The 24,429-nt window shown below is 29.9% G+C and overlaps 3 protein-coding genes and 1 long non-coding RNA gene across 5 annotated transcripts in view; 1 reads left to right on the forward strand and 3 right to left on the reverse strand.

Annotated features, from left to right (window-relative positions):
• Nucleotides 1–24,429, forward strand: part of LOC136996899 (uncharacterized) — a 34,708-nt gene that overhangs the window by 6,088 nt on the left and 4,191 nt on the right. Inside the window, exon 2 of the long non-coding RNA XR_010891101.1 lies at nt 24,024–24,273. This is a non-coding gene — a long non-coding RNA (uncharacterized lncRNA). The remainder of the gene's footprint in view (nt 1–24,023; nt 24,274–24,429) is intronic.
• Nucleotides 70–2,932, reverse strand: LOC105674227 (uncharacterized). 2 transcript variants are annotated; one of them, XM_067358568.1, is made up of 5 exons: nt 2,820–2,932; nt 2,044–2,553; nt 759–1,205; nt 393–662; nt 70–296 (listed from the first exon to the last, which is right to left on the reverse strand). In XM_067358568.1, exons 1-5 carry the CDS (start codon nt 2,915–2,917, stop codon nt 134–136), a joined length of 1,488 nt encoding a protein of 495 aa, XP_067214669.1. In that variant the 5' UTR covers nt 2,918–2,932; the 3' UTR covers nt 70–133. The 2 variants fall into 2 exon arrangements, with proteins under 2 accessions (XP_067214669.1, XP_067214668.1); XM_067358567.1 differs by lacking the exon at nt 2,820–2,932 and having other exon boundaries at nt 2,044–2,684.
• LOC105674220 (uncharacterized) lies at nt 5,782–8,890 on the reverse strand. The gene is made up of 4 exons (XM_067358569.1): nt 7,857–8,890; nt 7,035–7,481; nt 6,139–6,405; nt 5,782–5,996 (listed from the first exon to the last, which is right to left on the reverse strand). The coding sequence occupies exons 1-4, from the start codon at nt 8,321–8,323 to the stop codon at nt 5,867–5,869; spliced, it is 1,311 nt and encodes a 436-aa protein (XP_067214670.1). The 5' UTR covers nt 8,324–8,890; the 3' UTR covers nt 5,782–5,866.
• LOC105674221 (uncharacterized) lies at nt 11,107–13,722 on the reverse strand. The gene is made up of 4 exons (XM_012370402.2): nt 12,785–13,722; nt 12,156–12,602; nt 11,807–12,073; nt 11,107–11,434 (listed from the first exon to the last, which is right to left on the reverse strand). Exons 1-4 carry the CDS (start codon nt 13,231–13,233, stop codon nt 11,272–11,274), a joined length of 1,326 nt encoding a protein of 441 aa, XP_012225825.1. The 5' UTR covers nt 13,234–13,722; the 3' UTR covers nt 11,107–11,271.

Genomic DNA, 24,429 nt, shown 5'->3' on the forward strand with positions numbered 1-24,429 from the left:
TTCAATAAGCAAAATATTTTGACATGATTTTCTTGTGCTTTTTAACAGTATAAAAATATCACAAGAACATTATTTTTTAATATATATAATTCTTTTGCTTGTTAGTTCATTATTGCATATAATTTTTCCACTATTAGCTTTTGATAGAAAAATCTTGTACTTGTTTTCTAGATTTTTTGTGAAGTTGCGCATGTTTTTGCGGACTATAATTTATTGCTTGATCAAGTACTTTATACATCACTCTATTAAAAAGTGATCTCACGCTAGATAATTTTAAAACATGGCGAAATATAAATCTGAAAAATAACATAGTTATTATAATATATATTTTTTAACTATCAGTTTTTATCATGCAATGAGAGGATTTAATTATTATTTTAATTTTTACGTACTTCCAGCAATTATAAGTAATCCATTCTAAGCGAGTAAAAGACGCATATAGATGCGACATGCTTATGTCAAAGGCATCTATAAAAAGTAACATCGCAGTTTTATAAGGCATACGAATGAAAGGAAAGAAGGAATTAAACAATTCAACGACACATCTTGTCATGTGTTCGTATTCAGGTTTCGTATCTTTACAATTAGGTAGCGCCCAATATTGATAGAAATCACGCGTACGCTGTTTTATTTCCACGAGATTGCCACGGCAGAAGTTATACCTGAAAAATATCACAACCATTAATAATGCAGAATAGTTGATGCTATGAATGCGTTTAATTTGCGTCGCGTCTAATGAATGATTCAGCAATACATACTTATCTTCCATTCCTAGAAAATATCCGTAACATCTCCAGATATGACAGAAAGCTTCTAAATCTTCGTCAGTTGCATTGTGTACTCCAAATTTATTCGGATAAAGTAAAACTAAGCCTACGAAGCAGCATTGAAACACTGCCATGTCCACGTCATTGAAATACTTTTGCTTATATGGCGATTTAGCGAACAACTTATAAGGGCGTTGTTTAATTTTTTCGAATGGACACGCTGCGGTGAAGTTGTTCAAAAGCAATTCACGATCTGGGCACCATGGATTTGCGAATGTACACGCAGCATTAATTTCGTCATCACTGAGACGAGAGAGTTTGTTTCTTACCATCATATGCATTTCACGTGTAATTTGCATGTCTTTGTAAGCGGGCGTCCCTTCAACCCAAGGTTTTCCTTTATACCAATTTATTATTCGGCGTATAGTTGAGATATATCTTCAAAATTATCGAGATTAAGAAATTATATATATTTGAATTATAAAATTATATCGAAAAGCTGTGCTATTTTAGTACAATGTATTACGCATGAGATTAATTATTACATTTGCGACTCAAATTCACACTCGTGAGCTAATAATAAAAGCAACTCTTACACTGAGAAAAAAAATGTTGAATCAAACAAATATTTTTTGCTCTAACTACATATATGCGGCGGTCACGAGCTGTCAAGTGAATATTTGTTAATCCAGCAAAATATTATGTTTTGATAAATGCAATAGTTAATTTGTATGAAAAGAAATATTTAGTTAACCTAACAGAATTGTATTATGTTCAAATATAAATGTATTCAATGACTGGTTAATATAAATGTATAAATAATGTTGAATCAATACAACTGTAGCATTTATTTACTTCAGCAGCATCTTTATTCAGATTAACTGTAAATTGTTTAGAATTATAAAATTTATTATTCACTGAATTAAATGTCAACAAAATTATATTGTTGTTTTAAATTAATAACGTTATGTTTACTTAAAAACATATATTGAAACTGTCAAATAAACATATATTGAAACTGTTAATTAAAAATAATTGAACTGAAGAAATGAAGTCAATTAAATTTATTTAGTAATTTCAACAACTTTTCTTTCTCAGTGTAGAAAGCAATGAAGCAAGAAATAAATATTTAAATAAAATTAAATTAAAATGAATTCAACGAGTGATAGCAAACTATAAAGTAATGCAATTGTGTTGTGATACAATTTTGCGATCACGTACGATACATTTGTTAGTTTCTTTTCGCAGGAAACAAACAGTAATATAGAGGAAATACCTTTTGTACCCCAAATATGGCGTATGAGATTGACCATTCAGAATAATTGGCCTTAGAGTATTTTCAAAAGAATACGCATAAAAGAGTGATAATAACGTAGCTATGATAGTTGCGGCGAAATAATCCTGCACAAACTTTTGCCCTTTGCGATACTTATCCATATCCAACCATTCGGGTATATCTACTAACGATCGATTACAATCTCCTTGATGAAAGAATGCCGGAATGTATTCCAGCAAGGACTCTGGCACGTTCGGAAAGAATTTAGAAATATTCTCATTTATCCAATTGTATTGTTTGCTTACTGTCCACATATCGAAATCGTGTGGGAATAAGTTTTCATCGAAAATATTTTTCAACGTCTTCACGTATTCATATTCCTCCAAATTTTCTTCCCTGTTTGTCTGTACTTTCGTTGTATTTTTTAATTCGCACTTGCAATTTTTTACGTTGTTTTTAAGCGTATTACTAATGTCCGTCATATCTAAAGTCATGACGAGAAGAACTTCTCTGCAATGAGAAACGAACTGAGCGATACCACAACGAGATACTGTACGGAACTGCGCGATACTTTTAGACTTTGCACACAAACCTGTGCAAAAGTTTATATGGTATAATCTATGCATACATATAATTGCGAATCGTACAAAACAACTACACGATATTACTATCTCTCTTATTATTCTCTCATCACCTCTTTCGTCTCTCATTCATTTTTTTTCTTTCTTCTGTTTTTTTATGTATAACATTTCTTAAAAAATAGTTATCGCACTTACAAGGAAACTGACCCAAGTGCCTTCCTCTGATTTTGACGAGCTTTAAATATGTTGTAAAGTAGCTCAAAATAAGAGATATGTATTTTTTTTATCTGCATTCTCGCACTTAGGGTTGAAAGAACCCCTACAAACTAAAGCGGTCTATTTGGTTTTGACTAAATGTCAAAACTGTAAGAGATATAAAAAAATGTTTCGAATAAAAGTTGCATGGTCTTTTATGAGCTTTACAACCGCGCAGCGGATTTTTAAACCCCACCCTTTTTTATTATTTTACGAATTTCAAAATTAATGCCATGACAAAAGTTGTAGCATTTTATACATTGAATACAAACATATATGATTTTATTATGTTTCGAAATTGCATCTTTCAGAAATGAGCTGTCAATGTCGCACTATATGCGTCGCGCTGCATGACGCATCGTTTGTACCGCGCTTGTGTAATCGATAAGACGAATGAGATTAGAAATAATTATTAGCATGTTATCAACATGTATTCGGAAAAATATTCTGATCAAAGATCAAAGTTCACTAAAGTTATTGCCAAGGCATCCCGTCTATATTACACTTTCATAGTCGCATTTCGAACGCAGCGCGTTGGTATATCCAGTCAGTGCATATTACGCTTTAAAGTTATGCGCTTGTTAGTGATTGCAGAAAAACAATATATAAAACAGCATAAAATTCACTATAAAGTATTATTTTTTTGTAGACAAATAAGGAGAAATATTTAATTTTTATATGTTTTAGAATGGTTTAATTAAATCCATTTAACGTAATAATGTTGGTATACGTAACTTTTTTGGCTGTTAATCTATCAACAAGTTCATAACATCTGAAGAACGAGAAATGGCACGTAAAATAGAATCTATGCTGAAAAAAATGCGCGATGAGAGATACGAAATGGAAGTAGAAGAATTTTTGGATTATGAAAACGATAACGATATTCCAACAGCAGAGCAAGTCGAACTAAGAGATGAAGAGGAAGAAGGTGAGGTATTTGACGCAAATCCTAAAGTTATATATACTACAGATGAACGTATTCTGTATGAATATAAAAAAAATGCAGTCGAATTTTGGAAAAGCAGTAAAACAAGGCCAAGAACAGAAGGATTTGCGTCAAATACCTCACTTTCTTCTTTCTATTTTACGTACCATTTTTACTCATTTTTTGTTCTTTAGATGTTATTAGACTTGTTGATAAATTAAAAGCCGAAAAAGTTACGTATACCAACATTATTACGTTAAATGGATTTAATTGAACCATTCTGAGAAATATAAAAATTAAATATTTCTCCTTATTTGTGTACAAAAAAATAATACTTTATAGTGATTTGATGCTGTTTTATATATTGTTTTTTGGTAATCACTAAGAAGCGCACAACTTTAAAGCGTAATATGCACTGAACGGATATAACAACACGCTGCGCTCGACATACGACTATAAAAGTGTAATATAGAGGGGATGCCTTGGCAACAATTTTAGTAAACTTTGTTCTTTGATCAGAACATTTTTCCGAAGACTCGATAACATGCTAATATTTATTTCTAATTTTATTCGTCTTATCGATTACACAAGCGCGGTACAAACGATACGTCATGCAGCGCGACGCATATAGTGCGACATTGACAGCTCATTTCTGAAAGATACGATTTCAAAACATATTAAAATCATATATGGTTGTATTCAGCGTATTAAATGCTACAACTTTTGTCATGACAACAATTTTGAAATTCGTAAAAATAATAAAAAGGGGTGGGGGTAAATTAAAAAATATAAAATATTTTAAAAATTCAGCTGTGCGGTTGTAAAGCTCATAAAAGACTATGCAACTTTTATTCGAAACATTATTTAATATCTCTTACAGTTTTGACGATATTCAGTTAAAACCAAATAAACCGCTTTAGTTTGTAAGGGTTGTTTCAACCTTAAACGTGCGAGAACGCAGATAAAAAAAGATACGTGTCTCTTATTTTGAGCTACCTTACAATATATTTAAAGCTCGTCAAAATCGGAGGGGGACACTTGGGTCAGTTTCCTTGTTAGAACACTATTATTAATGATATTAATAATTTTATGCGGATTAGCAAATTCGATGCACATTGCGTAGATTGAATAATAGATTATTATATATCATTGCATCAACGCATAATTTAAACATGTTAGCAGTCAATATAAGCAATATTAATAGACTAATTGTATAAATTGTGTAAAGAATTATATACATTTTACTATCTCTCGTTTTCCACAAATAGATCTGATTCTATAATTATATTTTATTTTTTTACATTTATTTTACATACTTTTGTAGGTTGCGTTTCGATTGGAACAACTCGAAAGAACAAATCGATAGCTTTTAGGGAAAATTACCAGCAAATCGACCGATAAATATTATGATTGTGTATGTTTATATTATGACCAGTAGGTAGCTAGTCAGTATAATGCACGCGAAATCTCCGAGCTTTCGTAGATCTGCTGTTTTTTTTTTTTTTTTTTTTTTTGTATTTTTTGTATTTTCCTAGTTGCGGCAGATTTCTTTTCTGCTTTTTGCGCTGGCTAATTATCTGTATCGTCTGGACTGCGCATGATTCTCGTTCTCTTTCATACTTTCAATCGAAAAAGTATGTTCTTAGAAATCGGATCAATCAAACTAATTGCTAATTCCTCGAACGCGATTTGTTGTTTAATCGATGGCAGGGATTATATTCGGCTGTCAATGTTCGGCTGCTATAAATTAAGCGTTTTTGACAATAGTTTTCTCGAGGCGAACTCTCATAAATAACAACAAAGATAGCGTTGATCCCAACGTTTGTACAAACGGCAATTTTCTATAATTATTATAATTTACGCGTTCATTTATTATATTTTAACATACTTTTTAATTTTGACATGTTTTTTATTCGAATGATTGAAACAATCATTATTCTAAAGTTTTAGCAATACATGATGAATAAAACTGAGAGATAAAGCTATTGTATTTATTTTATTGATTATATAATAGTATATATTATATTTTGATAATCCTCCTTCTTTACTTACGATAACAGTTTCATTGATTTTTTTTAAGTTCTGGCTTTTTTTCCGAGCTATAGTTTACCGCAGTATTTAAAATGTAAATTGCAAGTTTGTTCATAGCTTTTCTTATGATAGATAATTTTAAAGCATGTTGAAGTATAAATCTGAAATTATTAAAACGTAATATAAATATACATAATTTATGAAACATATTTTATAATTTGCATAAATTGAATATAATAAGAATTATTACTAATAAACTAGTATAGTGAAAACTTAATTGTGATTGAAGTAAATTTTACTTACGTATAGACTTTATAAGCGATCCATTCTGAATAACTAAGAGACGCATATAAATTTGGCATCTTTAAATCTAATAAGTCTGTAGCAATTAACACCATTGCTTTATAAGGCATATATATAAAACGATAATAATTCATTGGTACGATAACACATCTGGTCATGTGCTCCCATTCGGGCGTAATAATCTTGAAATTAGGCGTTATCCAATATTGGAAGAAATCTTGTGTGCGTTGTTTTATTTCTTCAAAACTGCCACGAAAAAAGTTGTGCCTAATAAATTATATAATATTAGTAACGTAATATTTTACAGAGGCTCTAATGTGTACAGTCAGAAGCATTGAAAGCTATCCACTTGGGTATCTCTATGATTTTTCAAAAGCATTTACTATCTCCATCTACATTCAAGTAAAAATGGAAAAATAAAAAATATAGTAAATATAGTAAATGCTTTTGTAAAGTGGTGGGGGTGCTCAAGTAAATAGCTTTAAATGCATCTGATTGTACGTATACGTAGTGTGCTTCGTGTGTAGAACATCCGTCTTTCTTTCTTTTTGTCTTTAAAATGGGCTTGTCCAAATTTATGGAGAACGTAAATGTTCTTTACTTTAATCTAAAATCGCTCATATTGTCATAATTTCTCTTAACGGTTTTTCTTAATGTAATCGAAATTGATTGTAACGTATTAATGAATATATCAATAAGTGCTAATAAATTTATGATAATTTAGAATTTTAACGTCTATTTTTTTTTTTTTTTTGCTTTTACCCTTAATCAGTAAAGCAGCGCAGAAGGGAAGACATTTAGGTTCCTAAACTTTAGAAATTTGGACAGACTTAATTTACAATATCATCTGTGTATTTTTATAATTTTTAATATATATATATATATAATTTCCGTACTCGTCTTCCAATCCGAGAAAATATCCGTAGCATCTCCACATATGACAAAAAGCCTCTATATCTTCATCTGTTGCGTTGTGCACTCCAATATCTTGCGGACGCAACACAAACATACCTACAAAAGCGGCTTGTACACTTGCGAGGTCCATATTATTTATACCTTTTGGTCTATACGGAGATTCACTCATCATAGTAAAAGGAAATTGCGCGAATTTTTCAAATGGGCATGCCGTAGCAAAATCTTTTAGAAAAATTTCGCGATCTGGACACCACGGTTCCGCGATTTTAGATGCAGCGTCGATTTGCTCATTATCGAGCTTACGCAATTTTTCACTCATTAGCAAATGCAATTTATGTGTAAACTGCATGTCTTTATAAGCCTGTGTTCCTTTAATCCAAGGGTCTCCCTGATACCAGCTTAAAATTCGCTTAAAAGTTGATAGATACCTTCAAAATTAAAAAAAGCTGTTTGTATGTTAAAAGAATGTATGTTAATGTATGTTAATTCTTTTGTGATCTATGATACTTATACAATCATATTTTTTTTATATAATATGCTATGTGAAAAATCTTGACATTCCTGGTACAATGATAATAAATAAAAAGAAATGTGAAAATAATGAAAATGATGAAAGAGAAATGATTGAAATAAATAAAATTGGTTAGGCATCGCGTATTAATAAAATATTACAAAGGAGCATGACATAAAATTTTATAGTAATATTTAAATATGGAGTATTAGTAGGCATTAATGACTTTGATCAACGGTTTTTTTAATCAGTTGTAAGAATCAGCAAATAATAAATAATTAGAAAAAAATACCTTTTGTATCCTAAATCCAGCGTGTGACCGTGTCCTCCTATAATAACTGGTTTTAAACCATCATTGAAAGTGTATATATGGATGAGGCCTATTAGCTTTCCCATAATAATTGCGACATAATTTTCAGATACAAACTTTTGTCCTCGACGATATTTATCTATGTCCATCCATTTGGGCAATTGAACTGGCGACCGATCAAAATTAATTTGATGAAAAGAGGCCGGCACGTATCCTAATAATGTTTCAGGCACATTTCGAAAGAATTTTGAGAGGTTCTTGTTTATCCAGATAAATTGTTCCCTTATTGTCCACGTATCAAAATTGTTAGGAAACATCTCTCGAGCAAACGTACTTTTTAGCAACAGTACTTGTTCTCGTTCATCTGAATTTTCTTTTTGGTTTGCTTGAATTTTTATTGTATTATTTTCGAAATTAGAAACATTTTTATACGTACTACTGTTCGTCATTATAAACAACTTGTCAATATGCAAATGAAAACGATATTTGGTTCTACGCGGCAAAGAGTGAACTGTACGCGAAAAATTGGGATGAGACTTTTTATACAGTCATCCCTACTTATTTCTGCAAAGTTACATAATATTTTATGTTTTGCGATATAATGTATTGATGCCATTCGTAAAATTTATTCGCCAAGTTTGTACCATTTTGCCAAATATTAAAGACTGGTTCTCAGAAATAAAAACTTGACGCTTGGTATTTCATTTTTTTATTCGTTATGAGTCAACATGTCAGAGTATAATGTTTTTAATTAAAATGTCTATAATGATATCAATTCCTTTTCGTAATAAAACAAAAAAATAAATATTCGAGGAGTTTCAGATTGATAACAAAAAATATATAAAAGTGTGTCAAAGGTGTCAAAGTAAAATTTTCTGAGAAATAAAAGATATATTTTTATAAATAAAACGAATCGATAATTCAAATTACTTAATCTAGATTGACCTGTTTATTTATTGTGAATTAGCTGATGTTGTAATCAATAAACGCAAAAATATATTACGATAAAATATGCCAGATATTAAAAACACCCAATTAAAAAAGCCCAAATAGATAATTTCTTTAATTTTATTTGATAATACTTATATGAAATATTTTACTTTTTGCTATCGAAATTTGATTACAGTTATTAAAGTTAATTAAAATGTATTTGATAACTATTACCAATCAATTTTTTCAGTGTGTGTAATAATTTTATAACATATCGATTAATTAGAATCGAAAATTCTATAAATATTTCGAGGTTCGTAAGTATGCCTTGACATAATCATCGGTTTTAGAAAGTCATGAAAGTACATAGATGAATGATACACCCACTATTTTAATCATAACAATAGAAGCATAGTAATCGCGTACAAATCTTTGTTATCTGTGATATTTATTCATATCCATCCATGTAGATTTTCTGATTGGTGACATTTCATAATTTGTTTGATGATAGAAGACTGGAATCATATTCAATATAGACTACTGTACGTTTGGAAAGAATTGGGTGATATTCTCATTTATCCAGGTTCAATATTGTTTTTCTACAGTTTGGAGAAAAACTATCGAAGTCGTTCGGAAATAATTTCAAATTAAACATTTTCTTGAACACTGTTGCATATTCATATTCACTCGAATGTTTCACGTTTACATTGTGAATGTTTAGTAATGTTTTCAGACGTCTCATTAAGATCTACCATTTTTTTATGAAAATCTTTTTGTCATGCAAATAATACAAATCACTTTTGTTAAGCTACGTAAGTAGCGTTGTTCAGATGCAAAATTATTGTGTTCTGATCAAAGTATTAGGTAACCAAAAAAGGTCATGGTTTTTTATAATAAAAATTAAACGTGTGCAGAAATTTTTATAAAACGTTTTAGTCATTAAAATAAGTATCTTTACAATTTACAACTCTTTTCCAGCGAGATATAAGTTTGTAAATTCTGTCTTTATAAGACGTTGTGTCTTTAGAAATAAAAAACCTAGCAATCTCTGCTTCAATCTCTGTTTTACTGTGAAATTGTCTGTTTCGCATGTGATTGTCTAGCGCCAAGAAAAGATAATCGCTTGGAGAAATATTAGAAGAATTTTATTTTAATGACTAAAATATTTTATAAAAATTTCTGAACTTATTTTTATAAAATTATTATAAAAGACTGCACAAACTTTTTTGGTTACCTAATATATATGTCAGTGGTTCCCAAACTTTTTCGTTTCACGGCGCCTTAAGTCAGAAAATACTGAACAATTGCATTTACATTCATGCGGTTAGGTTAATTAAGTAAAAAAATAATGAGTCATGTATTCACTTATACATTTAATATATTACATTTTACATTAAAATATAGGAAATACAAGTAGTAACATTATGAAAATAATTTTTAACAATGTATTTAGTTTTTATCATAGCATTTTGTTTATATTTTTTTATTGTGACGCAGTATAATATTTATATGTATGAAAATATATGGTTTTTTAACTACTTTATATTCGATTAATGTTGAAATGGTTGAAACTATAATACTAGATGGATAGAATGAGATTCGCGATGTGTCAGTTAGATATCGCTTCCTATCATTGTAATTATTGTAAATCAGCGCTATTCAACTAGTATTGTTCTCGTGCGGTACAATTAGATCTAGTATATTTAATTTTCTTTGCATTAAATATTCTATCCACAACAATTTGTAATACACTAACCGTAAGTTTTGTACCTTTACACACCATTTGTATTTCGCGAGCTGCATGACGTTGCCAGAGCCATCTATATATCTTTAAATAAAAAAAATTGTACCTACATCAGCGTATTGAGTTAAAATTACTTAAAATTATTAAAATTTTTGAATATTTTGCGGCGCACATTTTGGGAGAATCACTGATATATGAAAATGCGTATAATTATATTTTTTATTTATTTTTATCTGTCAACTAAAAATGTCAACAGGCAATACAGAATTTAAACTTGAATGTTCAAATACAAATATTATCCCCATGTTCCATAAAAAAAAAAAATATTTATGAAGAAAAAAATCAATGACAGAGATATAAAAAAATATAATGTGAAAAATTACGTATTGTAAATATAAATAAAAGATATTAATAAAAATTTTAATGAATTAATAACTTCAATTATTTAACACATATTGATTAACACATATTGATGCAGTAAAAGAATATATGCAAACATGCTACTATTATATGCATTCATTGTACATCATGTGCTATCAAGATGCGCAAAGATTTCGATGAAACAAAAAACAAAGCATTTTATTATTATTTTATAACATTTGTAAAATATAAGAATTAGTAAAATAAAAAAGAAATTATAATACACGTCCACATCATCATTCGATATATATATATCTGAAGTAAAATATGATTCCATAATTTTAAACTCCTTTAGTACTAGTATTAACACATAGCAGACAAACTTGATAACTGTTTCTTTGATTTTTCCTGAAGTTCTGCGTGCTTTTCCGGGCTGAAGTTTGTCGCTTTGTTTATTATTTTGTATACGATTTTATTAAAAATTGCTCGTAAACTTGAATGTTTTAAAGCATGACGCAATATAAATCTGAAATTATTAAAATAATTAAAAGTATCAATAATACACAATATACATGATATCGTTATAAAATAATTAAGCTAAATAAATTAAAAAAAAAGCACAATAAATAAAATTTCTAAGGATGAAAGAAAATTGGTGAAAACATGAAAAATATACATCAAAACTTTCTTAAGAATATTATTTTTAAAAATGATAAAAATATCTTATATTTAAAATTTAGACACAAAATAAATTAACTAATTTAAATATTAATAATTTTTTCAAATTTAGTATTTATATTATTTGTTATCCCTCTCAAAAAGCTACAACGTTTAATAAAATTGATATTGATAATGATGCATTGACAAATTAAATATTTTTATAAGAAAAATTACTTACGTCAAGCTTTTGTAAGCAATCCATTCTAAATAATTGAGCGATGTATATATATACGGCATATTTAGATTTAATGAATCCACAGCCATTAGTATTACCACTTTATAAGGCAAGTATACAAAAGGGTAATAATTAAACGGTTCAATAAAACATTTGGTCATATGCTCCCATTCAGGTGTAATATCTTTAAAATTTGGTATTATCCAATATTGAAACATATCTCGCACACGCTGTTTTATTTCCTCCAGGCTGCCACGACAAAAGTTGTACCTGACGAATTATATGAATGTAGTCAAGTATTGTGTGCGGAATATTTATAGTATGATATAAATATTTCTCTAGTTTTACACACTCATCCTCTATTCCGAGAAAATATCCGTAACATCTCCACATATGACATAAAGCTTCTAGATCTTCATTGGTCGCGTCGTGCACTCCAACATTCTGCGGCCATAGCACAAGCGAACTTATGAGACAGCATTGCGCGACTGCCATGTCCGCATTGTTTATATCTTTTGGTCTGTATGGCGTTTTACTGAATAACATATAAGGACGTTGCCCAAAATTCTCAAATGGACACGCCGCGGTAAAATCTTTTACAAACAATTCGCGATCCGGACACCATGGCTTCGCAATTATGGAAGCCTTATCGATTTGCTTGTTATCAAGTCCGCACAATTTTTTCCTTATTAATAAATGTATTTTACGTGCATGTAACATGTCTTTATAAGCAAGTGTTCCTTTAACCCAAGGCTCTCCGTCGTACCAGTTGAGCAATCGTTGTATAGTCGACAGATACCTTGCAAGTTAGTAACAAATTTAAAAGGATGCATATTAATTTATGTAGGATATTTCGTGATTAGCGTGTAACATTTTTATAACATATCGTTAAATTAGAACAAAACATTCTAAAATTAATTTTGTAAAATTTGCGCGAAATCTAAAACATTATAAACATAAAGCATTGAATTAAAAATATACCTTTTAAATCCTAAATACGGTGTCTCCGAGCGCTTAGACATAATCATCGGTTTTAGAAAGTCATTAAAAGTACATAGATGAATGATGCCCACTATTTTAATGACGACGATGGAAGCATAGTGATCGCGTACAAATCTTTGCCCTCTGTGATATTTATCCATATCCATCCATGTAGGCTTTTCGACTGGTGACAATTCGCAATTTATTTGACGATAGAAGGCTGGAATCATATTCAATAAAGACTGCGGTACGTTTGGAAAGAATTGGGTGATATTCTCGTTTATCCAGGTATATTGTTCTTCTACAGCTCGGATATCGAAGTCGTTCGGAAATAATTTTCGATCGAATGTATTCTTGAACGCTATTATATATTCATGTTCACTCGAATGTTTCACGTCGCACTTGGTAATTTTAGTAGTGTCTTCAAACGTATCATGAAGAACTGCCATATTTTACAAAAAGTATTTTTGTAATGGAAATAATACAAATCGATTCTTGTGATCTTTGTTTAGATACGTTAGGATACGATGCTTGCACGATTGATACTACTATGTCTTGCTCGAAGTATGAATGTATATATATATATCTCTTGACAAATTTTTTTGAGTGGGGAAATTCCTTGTCCCCATTTATAATTGATACATTGCAAGTTATTAGTTATGTTTTGATATCCCAGTTATGAATATATTTGTTTAATGACATATAATTTACATATTTATGACATATAATTTATGCGGTGATCTGTGATAAAACTTTTACATCAAGCAATTTTATCAGATTCAGATTTTGATATATTGACATTACGTTATATCATGTGATGTTCACGTGATTATAGCAATGTTATATTATTCCACTTTTTTGTTTGAATGCAAATTTTATTTAATTTCCCTTATTTTTTATTTTATTAGCAAAATATGAAAAAGTAGTACAATCTGAATTATAGGAAAAGAAAACAAAAACGTAAAATACACAACGGGGATAATTTTTATAAAGTGAACGAGGAAATTGATATAATGAATTAAAAATTAACGTAAAAGTCTTTTGAAAAGAAGTATCAGGATTTTGTATTTTTACGAATTAAAATTGTATGATGTAAGAACACAGTAGATTGAATAATTCGCGGATCCGCATAACCGAATATTTTCTAGGTTCTTCTCGTAAACCCAAGATCTTTTTAACTTTATCATTGCCTAATTAATTATTGCCTCTTGCCTTATAATAACGAGTGACACTCGTGCTACAGATTACATGTCAAAACTGAAAAACACGAGTGTGATTTGTAGTACGAATTATGGACCAAACAAAAGAATCATGAATCTGACTCGTGGTGTATGAATTAAATGACATCCGAGAAAAATGATGATTTTTTAGATTTCTCGACTTTGGATGCATATATCTTAATTTATAAAGCACACCGAGCAAAAACAAGCATACTTTCTTTATATATTTTAGGTATGCGCTTTCGATTGAGCCTATTGCCAACTCAATCGGCCCAGCCGTTATTGAGATCCGATAATCTCGGCTCATCTGAACTTTCCGTCTCGCGTAAAGAGACACGGTCGGTCTTGCGCCAAGCGTGAACTTGGCGCGAGACACTACCGTGTCTCTTGATACATCATTAGCGTATTTGACATATTTTTGTTTGCGTGGTGCGCGAGCAAACTTATGTCTAACTATGACAATGCAAATTTTATTTAATTTAACTATGACACGCACAAATTAAATCGTAAGACAAGAGGTTAACACTGCTCTCGTCGCCATTTCTCGCAATTCTTTTCCTGGAAATCGGCTCTTTCTTCCTTTCTTTTCTCGTTCTCAGAACAGCTGACTCATGTATATCTCTTTATTTTTTTGTAATGTAAATGTCTAAACACATCACTCAAATGCATATTGAACAAAAATACATCAGGACAAAAACATTTACGTAAAAAACGTTTAAAAAATTAATTGCAGAGAGATTAATAAAAAAACTTGTGAAAAATTACACTTTAAATGTAAAACATTCTGAGAAATAAGAAATATTTATAAAAATGTTGATGAATTTATAATTTAAATTATTTAATTTGCACAGACTATAGTTTTAAATAATACGATTGATAGCTTTATATAATTCATTTTTGTATTTTTTTAATAAGTAATTCTTTGTTGCGCAGTATTTGTGGCTTTTTATTATTTAGTCTGAACAATTTTTTAGTTATTTATTCAATTTTTAATTTTTAATAACTAATTTTTTACATTTGCAATTTTTTTTAACATAATTAATATCACAATGCAAAAATATTATAGTATCCCATGTGGGAATTTTATACTTCGGACTAGTATTAGATATTGGTATATTTTTCTTGGGTATTTTAATTTACGTGACAAAAAGTGAAACTATATTTTAGTCCAGTGTATTATTAAGTCTAGTGCAGTGCAGTGCTATAATTCGCATCAACCATGAATAATTTTTCGTATTTGTGAGTACATGTATTTTTTTAATTTATTGGTAATTATGTTATTGTTAATTTTTCAAATAAAATACGTAATATTATTGACATAAAAGCTTTTTTACCAATAAAGAAAAATTATCATAATTTATTATTCATGTAATTTATATAGAATTGAACTAAGTGATAATGTTACACGCGTAATCGTCTGTTTTACTAGTATTCGGCGTCAAGACAAAAAATTATGTATAGATCTTGTACCAAAAAATGGGTATTAAAACCTAAATGCACATGGTTTTGCAAATATCCGCCAAAATTAGAGTACGATAAAGTACAAGAATGGAGTAAAGAAAGTAAAACTCCAGAATTAACATGGAAGAAATATCCTGTTAAATTAATGAAAGATGTTAGTAAATACAAGTTAAAAAAAAAAGTAAAATAAAAAATGCATTGAATTATTTACGTTATAGATAATTTCGATCAGGGACTACGTCGTATGGCACGCATTTCAGAAGACACTGTTTTACTTTCAAATGAAATATCTAATATAGATGCTGAAGAATTGTCAGATACAGAATCAGATAAATCAAGTAAAATCAGTGATTTTGAATTTCAATCATTCTCAAGTCAAAGAATTGTAAAAAACAAAATTACGGAAATAGAAGAAGATATTTATTGTTTGTAAATATGTTTGTAAATATGTTTGAAATTCGTAAATTTATACATTTATAATTGATATTTTTATTTCGTAGATAATGACGTTCCAAGTAGGTCATCAGAATCAATTACTTTTAAAAATAAAAAAAGTTTATTTACGATGCAAGATTTGACAGCAAAAAAAGTAACAAGCGTAAAGCGATTCTCTGTCTCTCTGTCTCTGTCTCTCTGTCTCTCTCTCTGTCTCTGTCTCTCTGTCTCTCTCTCTCTCTCTCTCTCTGACAAAGCCGAAAATGTGAATCCATTGCAAAGAACAAAATTACACAATAATTGTATAGAATTAATGGTGTAGTATTATTTAACAATTAAGATTACTTAAAAAATTTTTACAATAATATAACTTAGATTTTCTCATAATAAATAACTAAATAAATAAATTAATTAATTAATTAATTAAAAATAAATTAATTAATTAATAAATTAAGAATAATACTTATTTGTTTTCTTATTTTAGAATACACTCAAGTCATTGCTAATGCTTGCTATGAGCAAGTGAAAGTACTTATACAAAAAAAGATGGATAACATAAAGAAAAGTATTTTATACGATATACGGAAAGGATTTGAAGAATTACAAAACAATTTATTATTAAATTTATCACACAAAGATGAAATGAATCCAGTTTCTGCTCTAAAACAGATTATTGGACTTATATTACCGATATCTATATTAGATGATTTTAATACTTTAGATGCCTTAATGAACGCTGACGAAAAAATGCCTTGGTAATTAATTTTTTTAGATTATTTTAATATTTTATTTAATAAATAAAATATTTTATAAGTTTATATTTTTTACAGCGTACGTTATTTGAGAAATATGTTGATGTAGCTTCAACACACAGAAAAGCTATACATAATGCTTTATCAGCTGTAATGACTAAAGATGTTCAAATATTATTTACTGCTTTTGGTCGACAAAAAAATGAAACAAAAAAATTAAACTTCAGCAAAACAAAAATTTATAGCTTACTTATGGGTATGTGTTATTTCAGCTTTTATTAAATCAATATTAATTATCAATTGATATATTTTATAATGTAAGAATTAAAAATTATTCGATAGATATTCTCATAAGTAAATTTGGAACTAAGAAAGAAAGAGAAATCAATTCTTCCATAAGTCGATGATTTTCGGGAGCAGTAGATCGGTGCAGAGGTCGCAAAGAAAGAAAAAATGTGGAAAAAAATGTCAATTAATTAATTAATTATAAATACAATAATATAAATATTATTTATTATAATATTAATTAATTATGTTATAACATTTAATATTATAACATTACAACATTCATATATTTAATTAATGTCAATTAATTTATTTTATATGTGTATAATAAATAATTCTAATAATAATACTGTAATTTAATTTGTGATTATCGCGCACAAAATTGATACTAATTATTGGAAATTGATACTGATCTTAAATATTGTTATAGTATTGAGAATCAGTATTGATTTTTGATACTAGTATTTTGTAGTATTGATAGATAATAGTATTTGAAATCGGTACAGATATTTAATACTGTTACTGTATTGGGGATTGGTATTGATTTTTAGTACTGTTATGTTGAGAATCGGTTCTGATTTAATACCGTAAACAATAATGGAAATCGGTACTGCAGTAATACTGGAATCCTCTACCAAAATAGTACTGTAATTCGAGTCTTAGCCCAATTCTATCATCTCAGTATTTCTCCAGTATTACATCAGTATTGGCATCTAGTAACGCGCCAATACTCAGTACTAGAAATCGGTACTGGGTCATTATCTCGCCGGTAACCATTTTCCACATGGAATGTTATAATATTTATGTTATTATATTTAACAACATTTAGTAACACCATTTTTATGCTTGATACGAAAGAAAGCCAAAAATATTCGTCAAATAATACACATAAAATGGTTATAAATGAAAGAGAAGTTACAACACATATGAGTAGTCCATATGCAAAAACAGTTAAATCTAAAATTCTTACACGTTAAATGTTTATCTATTGTAACTATATATGTTTATTACTTCAACTTTTGCCAAGAAGGAACTTGGTTTACAATTTTATCCAATGTACACCTAAGTATTAGGTCGTGTAATATAAAATGTCGGATTTCTTGGCTTTTACCAAAATATTTAAACGTAAAAATACGTGAATGGCCGCGAAAATGTTAATATATTAGGTAGTAAACTTAGTTTCCGCGGCTTACATTTAGATGACGTTAGTTGTAAGTGTAATTTACTTTGACATCTGAAACTAGCTGCATTTTAGAGGTTAGACATTTGTCAATAAAATTCAGTGCGAAAAGATTCATTTAAGCGAACAGTGCCATTTTTTTCTTTTGATTAAACCTGGAGCGTGATAAGTTGTTTTTTCGACATGTGCTGCTTCATTACTTTGATTTGAAAAAAACTGCAGCTGCAGCTCATAAATTGCTTGTCGAAGCTTATGGCAATTGTGCTCCATCGGAAAGAACATGCCAAGAATGGTTTCAGCGATTTAATTATTTTAAATTATTTCAGCGAGTAGTGATTATGATGTGAATGATAAACAACGCTCAGGTCAACCGAAAAAGTTTGAAGACACCGAATTGCAAGCATTATTGGACGAAAATTCAACTCAAACGCTCCAAGAATTGTCTGCAGCATTAAATGTTACTCTGATGGCTGTTTCCAAACGTCTACATGCAATGGGAAAGATTCAAAAGAAAGGAAAACGGGTACCACACGAATTAACCGAAAATGCCATTGCGAATCGCTTAAACATCTCTATTTCTCTACTCGCCAGGCAGAAAAAAAAGTTTTTTGTGGCTGGCGATGAAAAGTGGATCTATTTTGACAATTTCAAACGCAAAAGGTCATGGGTGGACCCCGGCCAACCATCGACATCCACACCAAAGCGAAATATCCATGGCCACAAAGCAATGCTTTGCATTTGGTGGGATATGCAAGGCGTCGTTTACTACGAGCTACTCAGACCGAACGAAAGTATCACGGGGGATCGATATCAATTACAATTGAACCGTCTGAATGAAGCATTGTTGGAAAAAAGGCCAGCAGTAGCCAGCAATCGACGCAAAATTATGCTTTTGCACAACACTCGACCACACGTTGCAAAAGCCGTCAAGGAAACACTGATGCAGCTCGAGTGGGAAATTCTTTTGCATCCAACGTATTCACCAGACTAAGCTCCTTCAGATTATTACTTGTTCCGATTGATGCAGCACGGCTTGGTGAATACACACTTCAGAAATTACGAGGATGTGCGAAAATGGATCGATGAATGGATTACTTCAAAAGACCAATCGTTCTATCATCGCGGAATCTACTTATAGCCCGAAAGATGGGAAAAATGTATAGCTAGCGAGGGAAAATACTTTGATTGATGTATTTTTTGCTTTTGATATCGAGATAAATGAGTTTTTTAAGTAAAAAAACCGCGGAAACTAAGTTTACTACCTAATACATATAAATAGAGTAGATAAATTCGATAATTTATCAAATAAATTCTAATTCTGATTTTTTTATTTTTTCTGAAATTCTGCGTGCTTTTCCTAAAGTTTGCCGCTTTATCTATTATTTTGCGTAGGATTTTATTAACAATTTTTTGTAAATTTGAAAATTTTAAAGTATGTAATGTAAATCTGAAATGATTAAAATAATAAAAGTACAAAGTATGTTTGGGGATCTCGCCATCTCCAAAATATCCAGTTAGAGATCCACCACAATGTTATGATTGTCTTCGACAGGCACAAATACGAGACGTAAACATTTAAAAGTAATACAAAACACAAACATTTATTACTTTCACAATACTTTCACAATACAAAATTACACATGTTTACTCATTGAAAATAAACTGTAAACAACAACAACGGTTGCTAAGAGAAGAGATTTTATATCAATCAGTTGCTAAGGACAACGATTAACAAGGACAGACGAAATTGTAACATATGAAATAGACATGCAAATGAGCCATCCCCTTTCACCGCAAGCTACTCGATCCACTCGCGAATGAAAGGTAGTTAGTCATTACCTTTATCAAAGATTGCATGTAAAAAATTTACATGCAACCGACAATGATATAAAACTCTGGCGGCGACCGAACAAAGTACATACGTATTTCAATATATTATATAATTATTATATAATAAACTTGGCTTTAATATTCTAAAGGAATAATTTATATTCAATGTCAAAATAAAAAATATGAAAAATAACATGAAAAATATGCTTTAATGCACGTGAAAAAATTTTATTTAAAATATTATTTTTAGAAAAAATAAATAATAGTGTACTTATATAATTTTATTCATAATTTCTTCACAAGTTTAAAAATTTTTTTTACACTTTGACATTTATACCTCTTTTAATATCAAAGCCTCAATGTCTGATAAGATCAGTAATGATATTCAGAAAATTATTAGTCTATTAACTACACAAGTGTAAGAGAAATATAACTCACTTCCAAAATTTGTATGTAATTCATTCTGAGTAATCGAAAGACACATACAAATGCGGCATGTTTAGATTTAATAAATTTATTGCAAATAATAGTATCACTTTATAAGGCATAAAATAACGGATAGTAAAAAAAAATTGATGGTTACAACGAAACATTTTGTCACATATTGTCATTCGTGTGTCATATTTTCCAAATTTGGTATCCAATATTGATAGAAATCTCGCATGTATTGTTTTATTTCTTCAAGATTTTGCCACAGCAAAAGTACTTAACAAATTACGTGAATATAGTTAAAAATGTTACAAAACATTTAAAGTATTATACAAATATTAGTAATTATTTACAATTAGGGAGTTGCCTTCGATTTCAATAATTTTTACATATGTTATCAAAGTCATTACTCTGAGTAATGTTGTAAAGACTTTAACTTCCGCAATTTTGAACGCATTATCGATTTGCTCGTTATCAAGTTCACGTAATCTTTTTCTTATTACCAAACTCTTGCATATTACGTGTATATAGCATGTCTTCATCAACAGACGGTCCATCAATCCAACGTTCTCCGTTGTACCAGTTATAGTGACTCTGTGAACAGATATCTTGCAAATTAATAACAAATATTGAAGAAGACACATTGACAAATATTTATACAGAAATATTTTATAATCAGCGTCAACTATTTTTATTACATATTGACTAATTAAATAGGAAATTGTAATAAGATTATTTTGGGATTTTAAAAAAATTAATATAAGATTTGATTGTACGGCATTAAATTAAAAGACAAAAACCTTTGAAATTCTAAATATGATGTATCAGAACCGGGGCCGTTACGACTGTTTCGACACCCCCACACTGGAATTCACCTGTGCGCCTCAGCGCAAAGCTGGAAAAAAGTCATATTTTGTGGCCGTCACGCGGTTAAACGGAATTTTACAAACAGGCAGCGAGTCAGCGCAGACCGAGAGTTCAATTTTTACCTGTTTTTGGACACTTAATAAATTATTGGCACCTATTAAAATTTTGCGCCCTACGCTGGAGCTTACATTGTGTACTGCCCCTGATCAGAGCGCTTTGACGTAATCAACGATTTTAAAGAATCGTTGACTCTTTAAGAATATAGATGAATCATTCCCAATAGGTTGGTAAAGAGAATTGAGGCGTCATGTTCGCTTATTTTTGTTTGCTGATATATTTATTCATATCCAACCATATAGGTTTTTTCATTAATGGTAAATCTAGTGGACTAGATATAGGCAGCTTAATAACGACTGCGGTACGTTTGGTTTTTCGTGATATTCTCATTTATCCAGGTATATTGTTCTTCTATATTTCGGATATTAAAGTTGTTCGGAAATAATTTTCAATTTAATATATTCGTAAGCGCTGTTTTATTATGTGAAAGATAAAGATGAGTACGTAACAGCGCTTATCAATGTTTTACGCAGTGCGTTGAATTTTTAGTAACACATTTTCAAATGTCTCATTAAGATTTGTCATGTTTTATAAAAGGTTTTTGTTGCACAAATAATACAAGTCACCTTTCTAATGAGTTTTGTTAAGCAAGTAAAGTTAGAATGCGTTTATAATAGTTGCACGATATTACTGCAATCTAATCCAAGTGCGAATGTATATGTGCATCCTGATAAGTTTTTTGTTGGGGAGAAACTTCTTATTTCTCTCTGCAATTGACGCAATGATATGTCTCTTTGGTTCTCAATCTCATGCTTATCTCATGCATCATTTCGGTATACGTCGCGTCTGGTTATGAAAAATTTCTCTATGTAAAGTCTCAGCATCTAGTCGATGTTATTTGGTTGGGTTCAGATTTTATTAATGTCATTATTTATTTTGCAATGTTTATGCGATTATCAAATTAAAAATATTGATTGTATTATACTAAACAATAATGTGTAACAGAGTTATATATTTTAAATTAAAGGAGTAAATAAGAAGCAAAATGGTCAAGGCTAGGTCCGCGCTAAGTATATTATGAAAACAATCTTGATAACATTGACGTTTCGATCACAATTTGGTCTTCTTCAGAATTCACGATTTACAAATATTATCTTTGATTTTTCCATGATTAAACAATATCTCTAATACTACAAATCACCGAAATATTCATTAAAAATTTTTAATTATGAAACTGACTAAGAAAATTACCTTGTTAATAATTAGGTATTTTCATTCGTAACGACATATAATAAAAGATCGGCGATGCGAATTTTTTTGGAACATATAAGCGATGAGAAATTAATTTTTTTATATTAATCTGAAAGCTTTTTCTTAAATTTAATTGATGTAATATTTGTAAATCGTGAATTCTGAAGAAGACCAAATTGTAGTCAAAACGTCAATGTTGTCAAGATTGTGTTTATAATATACTTAGTACGAACACTTAATCTTGGCCGTTTTGCTTCTTATTTACTCCTTTAATTTTGAATTTATGTTGGCCTTTGATTATAATTTTTGTATTAAATTTTTATTTTATATATTTTATTTTGTAAAGACGTTTTTTTTATTAGTGTTAACACATAACAGAAAAATAACCGACTCTTCGATTTCTCATGAATTTTTGTTAGTTTTTTCAGAATAAAGTTTAAGTATTTTACATAGCTTGATTATCGTGTTTCGTTCTACGATCGTCTTGTTCGATCTTTCCTTTGCGCAACTTTCCCACGATTAATCAAGAATATTCAAAGAAAGTCTCATTAATGGAAAATTTTCCGTTACCAGAACCGAACGTGCAAATACCTGTTTAATAGATCAAATAACATTCTAGACAAATAATGATAATAATATGATAATGATAATAATAAAATAATCCTTTGGAACTGAAAATTTCTTAAAAAAGAGCACGAAGTCTGAAAATTCTTAAAACCGCCATATCTGAGCGAAATAAGTAATATTTGCTGCTCAGGGTAAAATTTAAAGGCGGCGATCATAAAAAAATAAAGAAAGGGAAATGAAAAGTATTCATAAAAGGATCGCTTATAATAAAAAGAAAAAGGGAAAATAAATTTTCGGTTTCCAGAAAACAAATATATTAAAAAAAACACTTTTAAGAAATTTAACGCGCAATAAGCACGAGGCGCGCTAATAAATTACGCTAATAAAAATTTTTTTAATTCTCTTAAAATTTTCGCCGACAGTCACGTTTGGAACAGAACAATCGGAAAGTTTCCGAAGATAAACCTTATAACACTTCACATTAAAACCATTACCGAACACCCCCTCTCCTATTTATTGGGCCCTTATTCTCTCTAATTACCTTAGAACAACTCTTAGCTCCGATTTGCAAACTCCATTTATTATCTTCCTCCATCACTTAAGAAAAAATAAAATCTCATTCGTCGAATCCTATCGATCTTCCATCACGGAAATTGTTCTCACTCAATCTTACCGTCACGATTTACTAACAAATTTTACAAACCTTCCTCTACCTTAGAATTTCCTCGACTATCCAGAATTCCAATTCGTTCTCCACACATATGACAAGTTTCCCGAAATTTAAGAAACTCTATCCTCCCTCCAAAAACCTCTGATATATAAAACCGAGCTTTAACCACGATCGCTACTGTTTTTCTTGACCGTCTTACCGTCTCATAACACTTATCGTCCTGTGAATTTCGCAGAAATAACAAATTCTCGCCGCTGACATCTGTCGGAGTTCTCGTGACAGTCGCCAAGAATTTCGCCGAGCTATCTTTTCGGAGAACTAGCTTAGCAAGTGAGAACTCCTTGCCAGGGAAAATCTTACGAGTATAAATTGTGAGTGCAACCACAAGGTTGGTTATCAATCTATGAGGCCCAGATTGTGCAGTCACCGTTCTACCAGTTTCAGCCAGAAGAAATTCGACCAGTTCGAGTCACAGAAACCAACAAGTAAGTGCTAGAATTAAACCACCTTGTGACTCGCGATTAAATAAGCAGACCTCCAATCCACATCAATTAATTCCTTTCTCATTATCCTTCTCCTTTTTTATTCAATTTATCATTACACGCCTTCAGATTCTTTCTTCACGTTTATCCTTTTCTTCC

Source organism: Linepithema humile, chromosome 7 (genome assembly GCF_040581485.1).
Source record: "Linepithema humile isolate Giens D197 chromosome 7, Lhum_UNIL_v1.0, whole genome shotgun sequence".
In the NCBI taxonomy this organism is placed as follows: Eukaryota; Metazoa; Arthropoda; class Insecta; order Hymenoptera; family Formicidae; genus Linepithema; species Linepithema humile.

What these genes read in the sequence shown, in the direction of transcription:
- LOC105674227 (XM_067358567.1), bottom strand. Translation starts at nt 2,669, where the DNA reads ATGCATAGATTATACCATATAAACTTTTGCACAGGTTTGTGTGCAAAG. An exon ending in TTTCTAGGAATGGAAGATAA is followed by an intron (nt 663 to 758) that starts GTATGTATTGCT and finishes GATATTTTTCAG; the next exon opens with GTATAACTTCTGCCGTGGCA. An exon ending in ATTACTTATAATTGCTGGAA is followed by an intron (nt 297 to 392) that starts GTACGTAAAAAT and finishes GTTATTTTTCAG; the next exon opens with ATTTATATTTCGCCATGTTT.
- LOC105674220 (XM_067358569.1), bottom strand. Translation starts at nt 8,323, where the DNA reads ATGACGAACAGTAGTACGTATAAAAATGTTTCTAATTTCGAAAATAAT. An exon ending in CTGGATTTAGGATACAAAAG is followed by an intron (nt 7,482 to 7,856) that starts GTATTTTTTTCT and finishes TTAATTTTGAAG; the next exon opens with GTATCTATCAACTTTTAAGC. An exon ending in TTTCTCGGATTGGAAGACGA is followed by an intron (nt 6,406 to 7,034) that starts GTACGGAAATTA and finishes ATAATTTATTAG; the next exon opens with GCACAACTTTTTTCGTGGCA.
- LOC105674221 (XM_012370402.2), bottom strand. Translation starts at nt 13,233, where the DNA reads ATGGCAGTTCTTCATGATACGTTTGAAGACACTACTAAAATTACCAAG. An exon ending in CCGTATTTAGGATTTAAAAG is followed by an intron (nt 12,603 to 12,784) that starts GTATATTTTTAA and finishes CTAACTTGCAAG; the next exon opens with GTATCTGTCGACTATACAAC. An exon ending in TTTCTCGGAATAGAGGATGA is followed by an intron (nt 12,074 to 12,155) that starts GTGTGTAAAACT and finishes ATAATTCGTCAG; the next exon opens with GTACAACTTTTGTCGTGGCA.